The 15,097-nt window shown below is 37.6% G+C and overlaps 1 protein-coding gene across 1 annotated transcript in view; it reads left to right on the top strand.

Annotated features, from left to right (window-relative positions):
• Positions 1 to 15,097, top strand: part of LOC108705403 (anthrax toxin receptor 1) — a 92,160-nt gene that overhangs the window by 55,475 nt on the left and 21,588 nt on the right. Inside the window, exons 10-14 of the mRNA XM_041569121.1 lie at positions 5,630 to 5,728; positions 5,830 to 5,899; positions 6,001 to 6,079; positions 7,672 to 7,767; positions 10,817 to 10,855. Of these exons, the coding sequence (XP_041425055.1) occupies positions 5,630 to 5,728; positions 5,830 to 5,899; positions 6,001 to 6,079; positions 7,672 to 7,767; positions 10,817 to 10,855 (383 nt within the window). The remainder of the gene's footprint in view (positions 1 to 5,629; positions 5,729 to 5,829; positions 5,900 to 6,000; positions 6,080 to 7,671; positions 7,768 to 10,816; positions 10,856 to 15,097) is intronic.

Raw genomic sequence — 15,097 nt, 5'->3', positions numbered from 1 at the left:
TCGGGACCAGCATGGCAAAGTGGTTGGTTGCCTTACCCTCTGAGCCAGGATGTACAGCTGGAGGGGGGGTCTCTACTGAGCAAATGGGCTGCTACGGACACAGCATAGTTGAGTGGCCAGTTGGCCTTACCCTAGAAGCGGGTCTCCACAGCGTGGTTGGGCTGTCGGAGCGGGTCTCCATTGCATGGTTAGGCTATCGGAGTGGGTCCCCACAGCATGGAAAAGCTGTCGGAGTGGATCTCCACAGCATGGATGGACAGCTACGGGACCAGCATGGTAAGTGGTTGGCTGACCTTTCCCTATGAGCCAGGCACAAACGGCTGTAGGGGGGGGCCTTTATATAGCGGATGCTCCACTACAGAAAAACCATGGTAAATGGTTGTTGACCCTACCCTCGGAGTTGGGCAGGGGCAGCTGAGGGCCCACAGAGCAGATGGGCAGGCTGACCTGCACTCTATTGTTATTAAAAGAAGGGTACATTTAGTATCTAGGATGGAATCAAATTGCCTACTATGTTAGCATCATAGTCCACCACATGGGCAGAGTAAATAGTAGTTTGTAACAAAATAGTGCCATGATTCTGTAGGTCAAGTCTTCTATCCAAGGGAATGTTTTAGTGGTTTTGGTTTTTGTGCTCATCCAGTTCTTTAGCAGTGAACTATTTTGGTATGTCAGGCAACCTAGTAGGAAGTTCATCTTGCTATAACCTGTCCAACAATTATACATCCATGGGGGGTAGCTGGCTTTGCCAGCAATTGCACATGGTCAGAGATTATGTAAAGGTATTTCAATGAAGTTATGTTTTGCATACATACGATATTAAAAAAAGCACTCATACAGAGATACAGACATAAGCGTCCATCTACTAAACTGCTGTGAATTTTTGTACACAAAAACTCGAATAAATTATCGCAAAATATGCCATAGCTAGTTTACTAAATGGAGAGAAATATAATCTTGAGAATATTTTGTCATAGAATTATTTGATCGCCTCTTATCGCATTCTATTAAATTAACGCAGCGTAATGATTTAGTGCCAGGTTTACTATTCAGTGAAGTGGTCCAAAGACAAAAATGTCGCCATAATAGTCACAATAATTTATCACAACCTTTGAAGTTGCAGTTAAATAAGTTTTCACCAGAAATTTCTCAGGGGCAGGACATAACCCATAAATCATTGCAATTTTTACCCATCATTGTTTCCTGTTCCTGTAGCCTTTGCTGACAGGGGAGAGAGAAGAGCTGTGTAGCTGTTTTTTTAGCTGATGCAACAGCTGTATCAGCTTCCCGCAGAATTCAGGGTAAGAATTCACAATGGAGGAGGGAGAGGGAATGCTCTAGGCTTGTAAATTTATGATTCTATTGGCAGGGGTTTCAGTTTCATTGTGATTGGCTAGATTAAACTGTGCATTCATATGATGTAAATAGATTGATTAGTAAAACTTATTTATGATTTTTTTGTTTATATGATTCTATTGGCAGGGGGTAAGATTTAAGACTGATGGATTGAACTGTGGATTTATATGATGCACATTGGGTAATGTGTTTATTATGTTGGTGATAGTATCTTCACAATCACTCAATAAAGTTTGTCACTTTTGAAGATGCATATCTGGCCATAAATGTGTCAGTATAAAATGCCATAATAAACGCCAAACAAGACTATTTAATAGCATAGATATTCACAAATCTATTTTGTCGCCAGAAAATTTGAAACTTAATGCAAATGTTAGCTGATACATTAGTTTGGTTAACGCCAGTGATCCCAACGATTTTCAAATATTTTGGCGGTAAAGAATTCACATCAATAACTTTCACAAAAATAGAAGGCATAGAAGTGTGGTAGTCAATTATTTTAACATCCCATTCTACACTTTCTAGATGTCTCCCTGCATTCCGCCCTCCCTGTTAAAAACGGAGTTAAAATTATTTCTTAGGGTGAAGGGTCCCCTTAAAAAATGTCAATATATACAATCCCATTCAAAAAAGTTGAGACTCTGGAAAATGTGAAGTGGGAGAACAAATAGTTTAATAAAATGGTGACTCAAGTTAAAGATGTAAAATGGCAAAATTACTGATATGTATATTCCAGTTTTGAAAGATTCTGTAATATCCCACTAAAATATTTGATTTCTGTTGTTTAAATATTCATTCTGAGGGTATAGTTCTCTATTAAAGCAGAACTGACAAAATATGTTTGAAATGTTGTAAATTATGTTTTAGGCTTCTATACCAGACCAATGCAACTGCAGCCCTTTAGCAAAGAAAATCTGTCCCTCCAAAGATGCCCCAGTAGCTCCCCATCTTTTTTTTTGCTGATTCACTGCCCATATTCTGTGCTGCTGTCAGTAGCCCGAGTTTAAAGGCTGACTCACAACATACTATATATAGAACATACCTCCAAACATTTTGGAAATAGAAAGAGGGACAAGAATATTTGCTGCCCCAATCGTGGCGAAAATGTTTTGAACATGTTCATTATTGTTGCCAGCTCCTAATATGTTCATTTTACAAATTTTGGGAGGTAATGAAACTTTGAACACATTTCTGTGGGTTTTCTATGTTTTTTCTATACATTTTGCTAATGAAGATTAATTGCCCTTTAAGCTGCAATTTACAGTTTCTCCAGGAGACCTGTTTATCTTAAATTGTTACAATTGCTTTTCTGCTTATCTTAAATTATTACAAAAGTATCGAACTGCACCTGCCACATATTCTGGGCTCTCTGCCAAAAGCCAATTAAGTTAGAAACATTAGGGTATATTAATCAAAGAGTGAAGTTAGAGATCACCACAGTCCTGTAGAGTGAAATTCTGCCATTCGTCATTCATTTCTATGGCATTTTTCTATGGCAGTATTTATCAATGAGTGAAAGTGAAAGTTCATCCTTTGATAAATACGCCTTTCAAAATCCCCTAGAAATGAATGGAGAGTGGCGGAATTTCACTCCAGCGAACTGTAGCCAACTCTAACTTCACCCATTGTATCTTTTTCTGGCTGTTCAAAAGATCAAAGAGAAAACTGGAACATTTCAGTAACAATCTGGGACTGCTGTCAAAATCAGGACTGTCCCGAGAAAAATGGGACCGCTGGGCGGTATAATAGAATATAAATGGCGCAATATAAGGCTGATTAGCAAATAACACAAATTAATAGTCATGGCTGGACTGGGCTGGTGGGCCCTGGCTCTTGTGGGATCCACCAGCCCAGACTTGCTGCCTGCCACCCTCCTATCACCACTCCCCTGACCTCCCTCTTCTGCCCTGGTCACAAAAATCAAAAAGGTACATGCGCGTGTGAGAGGGGGGCGGGCTTGTGGCAGCTTGTTGAAGGGGCAGGGGGGCTTTGCAGCAGTGGATTGGGGCTGGAGTGGCTGTAGGGGGTCTATGGGACAGCAGCCTTGGTGGACCCCGTGCCCACCCGGGCTGCATGGCAGCATTAAAATCAGTTAAATTAGCATTAGAATTTATTAATCAGCTCTGTGGCATTAGGTCACATGGCACGTGTACCTTATTTTCTGCTTGAAAATTTGCAACAATCCCAAAACCTAGCTTCTCAGCTGTTCAGAGTACAATGACCACGTGAGTGTTACTATCACACCAACACAATCCAAGATGGGGAGTTCCTTTGCTGTATCATCACTACTATAGAGATGCTGAACCTTTAGGCTGGTACAATAAGTTCAGCATGTAAAATATGTTTATCTAGCCATGCTCATTTTTAGGGTTTAGTTCTCCATATTAAGCTGTTGATTTTTCAGATGATCTGCAATAGTATATCTACAGAGGTAGCAGACAGGAGCTGTAGTATAGGGCATTGTTTCAATACAAATGTAGGGGACGCGTGGGGTTCAAAAGATGAGATGGCCTGTAACTTCTGCTTCTGTCACTGACAATTACTCAACTTTATTGAATTAAAATATATATATATATGTTATTTAGTTTTAAGACCAAATAAATAGAATTCCTGTTATTTGATACTAAGCATTTTAAGGTTTTGTTGTCCACTGATCTTTATCTGTTCACGTGTATGAACACAGATGTCCAGAAACAGAAGGTCAGGCCAGAATCCCCAGTCTGCCATTTGTGATACTGTGCGTGAGTTAAGGATAATCTGTGGTTATTTCATCATGAGAAAGGCATGACTTGCATCCTCCAGATGAATCTGGCAATTTTTCCATGAAGCTGACAAACTGTTTCAGTGTTATGCCAGGTTGGCGTATTTATAGGAAATTGAGGAAATTGTGGTGACTTAGGAATTTTTGTAGGCAGTATGTGGTGTTTATAAATAACTCATGCATTAGTTATTGTTGTTTTAGAATCAGACATAGAAAGGTTGATATCTAAACTCAGCTGCAAGTGTTACAGACATGGTTTGAAAAAAGACAATGGAACATCTCCTATTCAGTGCTGTCCAATTGGCAAAAGCTTTATTTCCTGTGAAAGTGCTTCTGGTAGGCACACTATGCTGTGTGTAGAAAGAAGCAAATCATTGATAGCTGATTCTGTTAATGCTTTTTACAGGGGCTTGGATAATTTCTGACAGACATAATATCAAAGACAATTGTGATACTAAACTCTATAGTTAGTATAGATATGGGTATATATAATTTAAGTGAATATATGGAGGGGTGTGTGTATAGATGCTGGGTTTTTATTTGGAGGGGTTAAACTTGAGGGACTTTGTCTTTTTTCAACCTGATTTAACTATGTAACTATTCAGGATATCTTTCAATGAAATTCAGTTCTTCATATTGATAATTTGATTTACAAATTATTTCAGTTATTTTAAAGCACACGTTTCCAAAGATTACCATATACCTTAGATGGTGAACAGAAAGGGCTTGCAGCAGAGATAAAGTTATTGCAGAAAACTGATTTTTGTTGCAAGTAGCATCGTGTGTCATCATGGCAATCATCTATCTGGCTGGGGTAATTTGCATAAAAAAAACATTGGTCTTATATTGGTGGCCTTTCTGGAATAATATGCACACTCACTGCACACTCATTTTACATTACTGCCGTCTTAATGCAAGGGTCATAATGCAAAATGTCCACTGTGTTGTCGTATGAACTTGTCTTAAATGATATTAATAAAATCCCTGGAGTGCAAGGTAGTCTAGTGTAATATTGGTAATACCAAATTTAAGGCTTGCTAAATATGAAATGTGTGTGGCTGTGGTTTTGAATGAGCATCATTAAATGAGCACAGCTGAATGAGGCAGGCAAAACACACCACATTTTTTGGCGTCAACGACAATGTTTAGAATAATCCATGTTTGTGTTTCTCATCCAGAATCTGTCTTCAGAACCTGTTGTAACTAATTTTTAAGGACAGTTTCATTAGCAGGATATTATATAGAAAAAAAATAAGACAACACCCAAAAATGTCTTATATAATGGTGAAAATAAAATAAACAGATAAACAGAAACAGAGTACTTTACCAGCCTAGTAAAATATAAGCCAAGGCTGGGGTTAGTATTCATAATATACTGGCAATGCACTATACGTTTGTAATGTAACATTCATCCTCTTTTTGCAGTGTTTTATTTCCTTTATCAGGTCACATAAGCTGCTTATTGGAGACACTGGTGCACATGAACTTACACAATCAATTTCTTTTTTACAGAATCCTTTCAGGTTGTGGTACGAGGGAATGGATTTTACCATGCTCGCAATATTGACCAAGTGCTCTGTAGCTTTAAAATAAATGACACCATAACCCAAAGTAAGACCCTTTTATCTGATGACTTTAAAAATACACATAATTAGTGAAAGTGATGTTTAGTAAAGAGAGAACAATGACAACCATTTTCTTCTTTGTTTCAGATGAAAAACCATCAGATATACAGGATACTTACCTACTTTGTCCAGCCCCTGTACTAGAGGATGTTGGGCAGTGAGTTTTATCATTTTAACAATGTTTCATCATTTGTTCATCTGATGTTTTCCTGTGTGCTTCTGATAAATCCAAATATTCTATTAAATACCTTTCTATAGGGTCGTGTATCTGCAAGTCAGTATGAACAAAGGACTCACTTTCATCTCCAGCTCTGTGAGCATTACCAGCACATATTGTGTAAGTATAGGGCACTTCCCAAAGGTAATGCTCAGTGTAATACATCATAAAGATTATTCTATATCTACTTGTGGGTGCACATCTATATATAAGGACATTCAGCTACAGCTAGAACATGCTTCAAGTTTATTTAGCCCCAATACACACTGAAATGTAATTTGTTGGCCCTTCCCAGGCCTTTATCAAGCCTAGTTTTATAGACACACAAATGTAAAGTGCCAGTGTGGATCAACCCTTGTTTAAGGCAGGGTTCCTCCAGCAAAACACCAAGCACCACAAAAGGCTGGTCTCTCTGCTCCTGTGTTCTTGACTAAGCCTCAGTGAGACATATAAAACATTTTTTTTATCCATTATACATTTCCCGCTAAAGTGAGGGTCTGATGAACTAGAGACATCCTCTTCATATTTGGTCCACTATTAACTGAAATTATGTGTTGATATAAATATGTAAAAATAAGCTTCTATTATTTCTGCAATAAATAATTTTCACTAATAAATAGTGATGGGCGAATTTATTCGCCAGGCGCGAATTCGCGGCGAATTTGCGCGATTCGCCGCCAGCGAATAAATTCGCAAAACTCCCGCGAAAATTCGCGGGAAAAATTCGCCGGCGTCAAAATTTTTTTTTTCGAAAAACGGACGCCGGCGTCAAAAACGGGCGCCGGCGTGGGAAAAACGGGCGCCGGCGTCAAAAACGGGCGCCAGTGTCAAAAACGAGATGCCGGCGCCGTTTCGCAAATTTTTCGCCGTTTCGCGAAATTCGCGAATTTTTCGGCGAAGCGAAACGGCGCAAATTCGCCCATCACTACTAATAAATTAGTTCTGAAATTTGCAGCCTCATTTTAAGATTTAATACATTCCTATACTCCATAAATGTTTAATAAACATTTTATGCTCATGCATCAACATCACATATCGTAAAAGCTAGCGGAAATATATTAGAACTTTGAACTGAGAGTACATTATTGGGGGAGGGGGGGGGTCATGGTTGATGATACAGCATGCTGTACTGCTTATCAAAGCATTTATTTAGATATAAAAGATCTAAGTGGAACAGGGAGTACATTTGAACAATGAGAATACAGAAAGGTTGGCTGGGGTCTTCTGAGCCTCTTTGATTCATAAGTGGTATTTTGTGAAGGAAAGTCAGTATTTTTAAGACAGCTACAGTCTGATGTACATGACAGCATTGAATAAAATTACAGATTTGTAATAAAAGGCACTATGTTTGGCCAGGTGCATTAAACAATAGCAACCAATAAGATGTTTACCTTTAAACATAGTGGCATAACTATAGTGGAAGCAGACTCTGCAGGGGAGGCTGGAGCAAAAAGGGTCCGCGAAGGTTACAGATGACCCACAACACATTCAAATTTCTAGGTGTCCTGTTATTATACATACATCACAGGTCACCCATGATGTTGTGTGGCGGGGGGCTTGGGGGACACGGGGCTGGGGGGACCAGGTAAACAAGGAGTGGCCAGTGACTGGTCAAGGGCCCGAACTAAGGTTAGTGTGTCTACACATTATTAATTATACTAATCATTTTATGTGTTTATCCGAATGATAATTGTGCTCCATTTTTTACTTAGCGCACTGGGATCATTCTCTTTATTGCTCTGCTGGTGCTCTTCCTGCTCCTTCTACTGGCTCTGCTTTGGTGGTTCTGGCCACTCTGCTGCACAGTGGTGAGTTCTATTTTTAAATCAGTTTGAATCTACTATAACTTACCTGGATGCTGCTTCATCCAGCTTTGTCAGTATTTTGATTAATGTTATATAAACAGACAACAACTTGGTGCTCATTGGAAGGGGTATTACCACCATTCCAATAGTAATCAAAACTCCAAAAACTCAAGGACACTCTTTACTTTTTCCTTTATTGAGCAAAACAACATATGCCCTTCTTCCAGGCATGAAACTACTTCCAAATACATAGATAATAATAACCTTTCTAGAACCACTCATATGTTTAACCTTGCCCATATTCTTAACCCTCTCTTCACCATCTGTGTTTTACATGCAGCAATCCAAATTCTATCGCGCAGTAGTGCATATTTTTCCATGGATTAGGATAACAATATATTTGTGTGCCATTACCATTACATAGCCTATCATGAACTGAATATGATCAATTTCCATAGTTTTAAGTCAGCAATTGCTTTCCACCATTGCACTATAGCATCTAAATTCTTATTACCATGTTTTGATCTCTTATATTTCTCAACTGAATCTGAACAAATCAAAAATGCTGCTGGGGAAAACTCCAATCTGCTAAAACCCACCATGTGATGCAATCACAATGCCTGGGTGGTTTTCAGCACGAAAATGCACAATAAGCCTTTTTATACACCAAAATCTGCCCTGGGTGCACACTGATTTATTTGTCCTGTAAACATGTGTAGGGAAAAAAAATCAAATCCTCTGAAACAATATGTCAAATGTTCACTCAATTCTGTCACGGGAAAACATGTTTTTTTCACAATGCATCAGTTAATAGTGCTGCTGCAGCAGAGTTCTGCACTAAAATCCATTTTTCAAAAAAGCAAACATTTTTTTATATATAGTTTTGAAATTTGACATGGGGCTAGACATGTTTTTAGTTTCCCTAGTTTCCCAGTTGTCCTCAGTTTTGTGACTTATGCTTTGATAACTTCAGTCACTCTTTACTTTTGCGCTTCAAGTTGCAGTGAAATCACCCACCTCCCTTTTCCCCTCGGCAGCCTATCAACAGAATAATGGGAAGGTAATAAGAAAAATTCTCCCTTAGTAGTAGACATGAGAATAGAACTCAATAAAAAAAAGTCCAAGTCCTATTGGGACTCTTCTAGTTACATTGTGTAGGAGAAACAATGGCTTATCTGAAACCAGTTCTATTGTGAAGTGTTGGCTCATTCTGAAAGCACAATAGTATAGCTAAAAAAATACACTTATTGGTTCAGGAATAAAATTTTATATGGTAGAGATTTATATTTTATGAACCAACATTAAAATCTTTAACAATGGTAACCTTCTATCTTTTCCTTGTTCTACACCTACAGTATCTACTTTCTCTCAAAACAAGAGTCTGAGCCTCTTGTAAAACTGCAGTTGGATAACCTCTTTCTAAAATGTTTTTTCATCATCTCCCATTCCCATTTCCTGCCACTGACTAAAGAGCAAAAACATAATACTGAGATATATTGCTTCTCGTAATAAACTAGTAATAAATCTGTTCTCTATTTTAGACACACATACAAAAAAACTAAACAAAATTTCTCTCTGACTACATTATAAATTCATGGTAAAAAATGCAATCAATGAATTGAGGTACACAAAAAAGTTTACAAAATTATCACGGGAGCCCTGCCACACCATTAAAATATAATTTAAGCCATATTTATGTATTTCAAAGGAAAAAATGTACTTTTCCTCAATAAATCCAAAAAAAAGATGCGCAAAAACATTTTGATGCCCATAGACATTAATGGTCATCGGTGACATTTTGCTGGCGGCGAATTTTTGGTGAAAAAAAATAAATGGGTCAAATTCGCCAATCCCTATTCAGGGATAAGCCAACCATCACAAATATCTTTTTGTACAAAGCTGTGTAACATACATAGTTGGGTAACAACAAATCCAACTCTGCCTTTATGTTTTTTCCTTAAAGGGATGCTGTCACTAGAAAACATGTTTTTTTAAAATGTATCAGTTAATAGTGCTGCTCCAGCAGACTTCTGCACTGAAATCAGTTTTTCAAAAAAGCAAGCAGATTTTTTTTAATTTAATTTTGAAATCTGACATGGGGCTAGACATGTTGCCAGTTTCCCAGATGCACTCAGTCATGCGTCACTTTACTGCTGTACTGCAATTTGGAGTAATGTCACCCCTCCCTTTCCCCCAGCAGCCTAACAACAGAACAATGGGAAGGTAACCAGATAACAGCTTCCTTGTAGATATCAGAACAAAATTCAAGCCCCACTGTGACTTTTTGGTTACATTGAGTAGGAGAAACATAAGTTTATCTGAACATGGAACAGTGCTGGCTCTTTTTGAAAACACATGGCCAGTTTTACCTAAGATGGCTGCCTATACACCAATATTATAACTAAAAAAATTATACTTGGTTCAGGAATAAAATTTTATCTGGTAGAATGAATTATTTGCAGTGTAAAAAGAGTAATTTAGAAATAAAAACTACAGCATAAAAATCACAATAGAATCCCTTTTCTATGTACATGACGTTACACTGCCCCTGGCATTTTTTTTAGTTCAAATTTTACATTCCTTGAAGACAGATGTTACCTAAAAAGAACACGTTTTTATGGGTGCAGCAATTTTTTTCGCAATGGCAGTTTTTTCTTATGGTGAATTTTTTGTCTCGTTGACATTTTCATCTCGACAACTTTTTGTCACAAACCCATGGCTGGTGAAAAAATTCGCTCATCTCTATGCACAATCATATAGGGATTTGTTATGCAGGTATAGAACTAGAATGCTTGGGGGCCTGGGGTTTTCTGTAATGATGTAATGATGATTAAGAACAAGGTATTGTTTTATTATTACAAAAGAAAAGGAAATCATTTATAAAAAAAAATTTTAATTATTTGATTAAAGTTGAGTCTATGGGAGATGACATTCCAGTAATTCTGAGCTTTCTGGATATCGAATGCCTTACCAGTATTAAATCTAATTTTACATTTTTCTTGCAGCGTCATTCTTTCCAACCATTTAATTTGGTCAATTGTTTTGATTATAGGTCATTAAGGAGCCTCCACCTCCTCCTCCTCTGGAGCCTGTGAGTACCCAGTGTTTTCTATTTTTAGGCTTCCTCCTGAGACTGACCACAGTTTTCATTTAAGGCATTTAATATTGCTTTTTGACACACTTCCATACATCACCTGTTACCTACTATAATTAATGCTACACCCTCTATTTATCGCTCAGTTTAGTTTTTTTTATTGTGATGCTTTGGTATGGTTCAACAGCATATTTGCTTTGAGTATATTGTTGGTGTCACTGATAACATAACTGACCAGATGAAGAATGGCATAATTTTTAGTGAAGAAGATTTCAGTATTTCCTTAGCATGTTGCATCTACAAATGCACCAGACTTATGTCCAGCAAATTGGATGTTAATGCTTTTATTGTTGCTGTGAATGCTGACAATGCCTAGTGACAGCATTCACACAAATGTGAACTGCAACTTGCACACAATGTATACTGACTGCCAACACTAACTAGTGTCTGCATTGACAATAAAATTCTGGGAATAATAGTATTATTACAGGGGTAGAACTGCAGAGGAAGCAGACAAACTGTTGTTACAAAGGGAACTGCAATGGATTCATAGACACAATCAGCCCTTTTGGCCTGAATGAATTGATATCTTACTCTCCATTTTATTTACCCTAAATGTAGCTATGGAATTCTTGTCTTGCAACTGTGAAATCTTTACTACCATTCAGTAACATTTAAAAATGTTTCTTTTTAACAATGTTATAATTTAAGCTTCTCAGTGGTTGTTTCCAAACTGTATACTTTCACTTCCTCTTTAGGGACACGCTCTAGGCATAGCATCAACCTCCTGTATGCACATTCCTAAAGTTTGCTTTCCCTTAACTTTATTTTTTCAGCTCTGTACTCTGCTATACTGTATATACCCAATCTAATTATCTATGTTTAGGCACACTTTGTTGATATTTTAGACAAATCTGGCTCAACAAAATGCTGTCTAACAAAATTCCCGCATTTGCTATCCAGACTTTACATAGGAGAAGCAGTAATATTTGGACTATATTTAATATGGGCTTATGTTTAGAACTCTAGGCTTGCGCACAAGGCATAGATTATGTTACTCTTGTCACCTAGGGAACCAGGCCATACTTGTTATTAATATGCACTCCCCACTTTATATAAATGTGTGACCTAAATCCAACATTCTTACGTGACTTCAGTCTCACATATACCCCTTTAACGATGGATGGTTATGTGATTTGCGGATATTTATAGTGCCGTACCGATGATATATTATCCTGTTTTTGGGTTATCTTATCGGAGACAGCACATTATCTATCTGAGATCCAATATGAACGAGTATATTTAAATCTTTGCTAATTTTAATAATATATATGGTGCCTCTAATAGGTGATAGCCTTGTGAGCAATAACAGTTTAATATTGGTTTACGCATACGATTTAACACCGAAGGTATGAGTTGCAGTTTGAAAAAGGCTGTAGGAGTAGCCGAAATGTCAGTCTCATTTCAATAAATACCACTAAAATAGCATAAGAACTGTGAGTGCAGTTCCACTTGAACACATATATATAGGTGAAGTTTTTATTTTTCTAAAAATCCCAGTGTGCATCCGGACTTTTGATGAAGTTTAAAGTGGCTGCACACAAAGAGAATGCCTGAGTGCTACAGAATAAATGTCTTTGTGAAGAAAAATAAAAAGTGTTTATTTAACATTTCTGATCATGGAGCATTCTTCAGGAATATATATATATATATATATATATATATATATATATATATATATATATATATATATATATATATATATATATATATATATGAGTCCATGAAAGCACTCACAGTGATCACCATCCAATGTGTATCAAAAAGTTATTTATTGGTGCAAGGTGTATCAACGCGTTTCGGAGCCGTTGTCAGGATAACAACAGGAAGTGCAACACATCATTAAATAACCCCTTCCACCAATCAGGGTGGATGCCTCATTGAGACATCACAGCTGAGTGTATCATTCTAAAGATCTAAAACAGTGATGATGATTTTCTCGTGTCTATGATATACCCCTTATTCATGATTAGCATATATAAAATCACCCCATGTGCGGCCTTTAGTGCCTAAAAATATTAAAATCTAGAATGAACTAGTGTCAGAATTAAAACCCACTGTGTATGTGTATGAGCAGGGCCGCCATTAGAAATCACGGGGCCCCGTACAACAAAATTTTTGGGGCCCCCTGGCCCCCGCCCACACTGATGACCAAGCTCCGCCCCATATCCCGCCCACATCGCAGTTAAAAGACCACACAGACATCAGCGCTAAAAAAGTAACCCCCCCCCCCACACAAGTTGTAAAAAGCTATTGATGGTCAGGGCCCCCTTATAAAAAAAATTGGGGCCCCAAAAAAAAAAAAATTAAAATTTTTTTTTTTAAAAAAACATTGGTGGCAGGGGCCCCCTGTTAAAAAAAAACTTGGGGCCCCAACAAAAAAAAATGTAAAAAAAACTAAAAAATAAACAAACATTGGTGGCAGGGGCCCCCTTCTAAGTTAAAAACAAATTGGGGCCCCAAAAAAAAATTTGAAAAAAAATTAATTTTTTTTTGAAAAAAAAAAAAAACATTGGCGGCAGGGGCCCCCTTATAAGTTAAAAACAAATTGGGGCCCCAAAAAAAAATTTGAAAAAAAATTAATTTTTTTTTGAAAAAAAAAAAAACATTGGCGGCAGGGGCCCCCTTATAAGTTAAAAACAAATTGGGGCCCCAAAAAAAAAATTTGGAGAAAAAAAAATTTTTTTGAAAAAAAAAAAAATGGTGGCAGGGGCCCCCTTACAAGTTAAAAACAAATTTGGGCCCCAAAAAAAATTTAAAAAAAAAATAATTTTTTTTTGAAAAAAAAAAAAACTGGTGGCAGGGGCCCCCTTACAAGTTAAAAAAATTTGGGGCCACCAAAAAGAAAATTAATTTTTTTTTAAAAAAAAAAACCCAAAAAAAAACAATGGTGGCAAGGGGCCCCTTACGAGTTAAAAAAAAAAATTGGGGCCCCAAAAACAAAAGTTTTAAAAAAAAGATTGGTGGCAGGGGCCTATAGAATATTAAAATAATACATTGGTGGCCAGGGGATTAAAAAAAAAAAAACACAAACTGGTGTTCAGTAGAATTGAACTCATGGCTTCAGTACTTCAACTTCGCCTCCTTTCGTGACTTCGGGTCTTTTCACCGCTTCAGGACTTCGGCTGTTTTCGTGACTTCGGGTCTTTGCGCTGCTTCAGGACTTCGGCTGTTTTCGTGACTTCGGGTCTTTTCGGCGCTTCGTGACTTCGGGACTTCGGCTTTTTCCGTGACTTCGGGTCTTTTCGTCGCATCGGCTTCGGCTTTTCGGCACTTCCGCATTCGGCACTGAAGAGGCAAGACGTACGGCTCGGGCGCTCGTAAGGGGGGCCCGGGTCTTCAAAAAAATGCAGCGCTGCCGGGCCCCCCTTCATGCCCGGGCCCGGTACGCTTGTCCCCCCTGTCCCCCCTGATGGCGGCCCTGTGTATGAGTGCCGATAATCCCCACATATATATATATATATATATATATATATATATATAGTAAAGAATGGACCCGCACTCCAATGTTCTTAGTGAAAAAGATGATGTGTTTTATTCACAATGCATATCCAACGTTTCGGTCCACGCTGGGACCTTTCTCAAGGATGGTCCCAGCGTGGACCGAAACGTTGGATATGCATTGTGAATAAAACACATCATCTTTTTCACTAAGAACATTGGAGTGCGGGTCGATTCTTTACTACATATGCAAAAAACTTGACCAACGCACCCATCATCTAAAAAATCCGGTAAGAGTGCGCTCACCACAATTGACTTTATATATATATATATATATATATATATATATATATATATATATATACACACACACATATATATATATATGCATACATACACAATCAAAAGGGCTACCAGCACTCTCGACAAAATCAATTTGTATGCCTCGGTGCAGAAACATCAATATTTACATCATACTTCATGAAGAATCGCACTCTCAGGAGTTATAAAATAAAATAATCATTTATTAACAGAACTTCAATCGGACTTTTCAGCCTTAAGTGAGAAAGGCCTTGGATAGGGCCAAAACGTCAGAGAGTCAAAAAGTCCTGAGAGTGCAGATTCTTCTTGAAGTATATATATATATATATATATATATATATGTGTATATATATATATAGTCCGCACACCATAAGGTAGAAATGACCTGGGTGCTAATCCAAGAGGTAAATGGATAAA

The sequence above is a fragment of the Xenopus laevis genome, chromosome 7L, assembly GCF_017654675.1.
Source record: "Xenopus laevis strain J_2021 chromosome 7L, Xenopus_laevis_v10.1, whole genome shotgun sequence".
Classification (NCBI taxonomy): domain Eukaryota; kingdom Metazoa; phylum Chordata; class Amphibia; order Anura; family Pipidae; genus Xenopus; species Xenopus laevis.
Note: the sequence above shows the minus strand (reverse complement) of the source record. Positions and strands in the feature narration are given on the sequence as shown.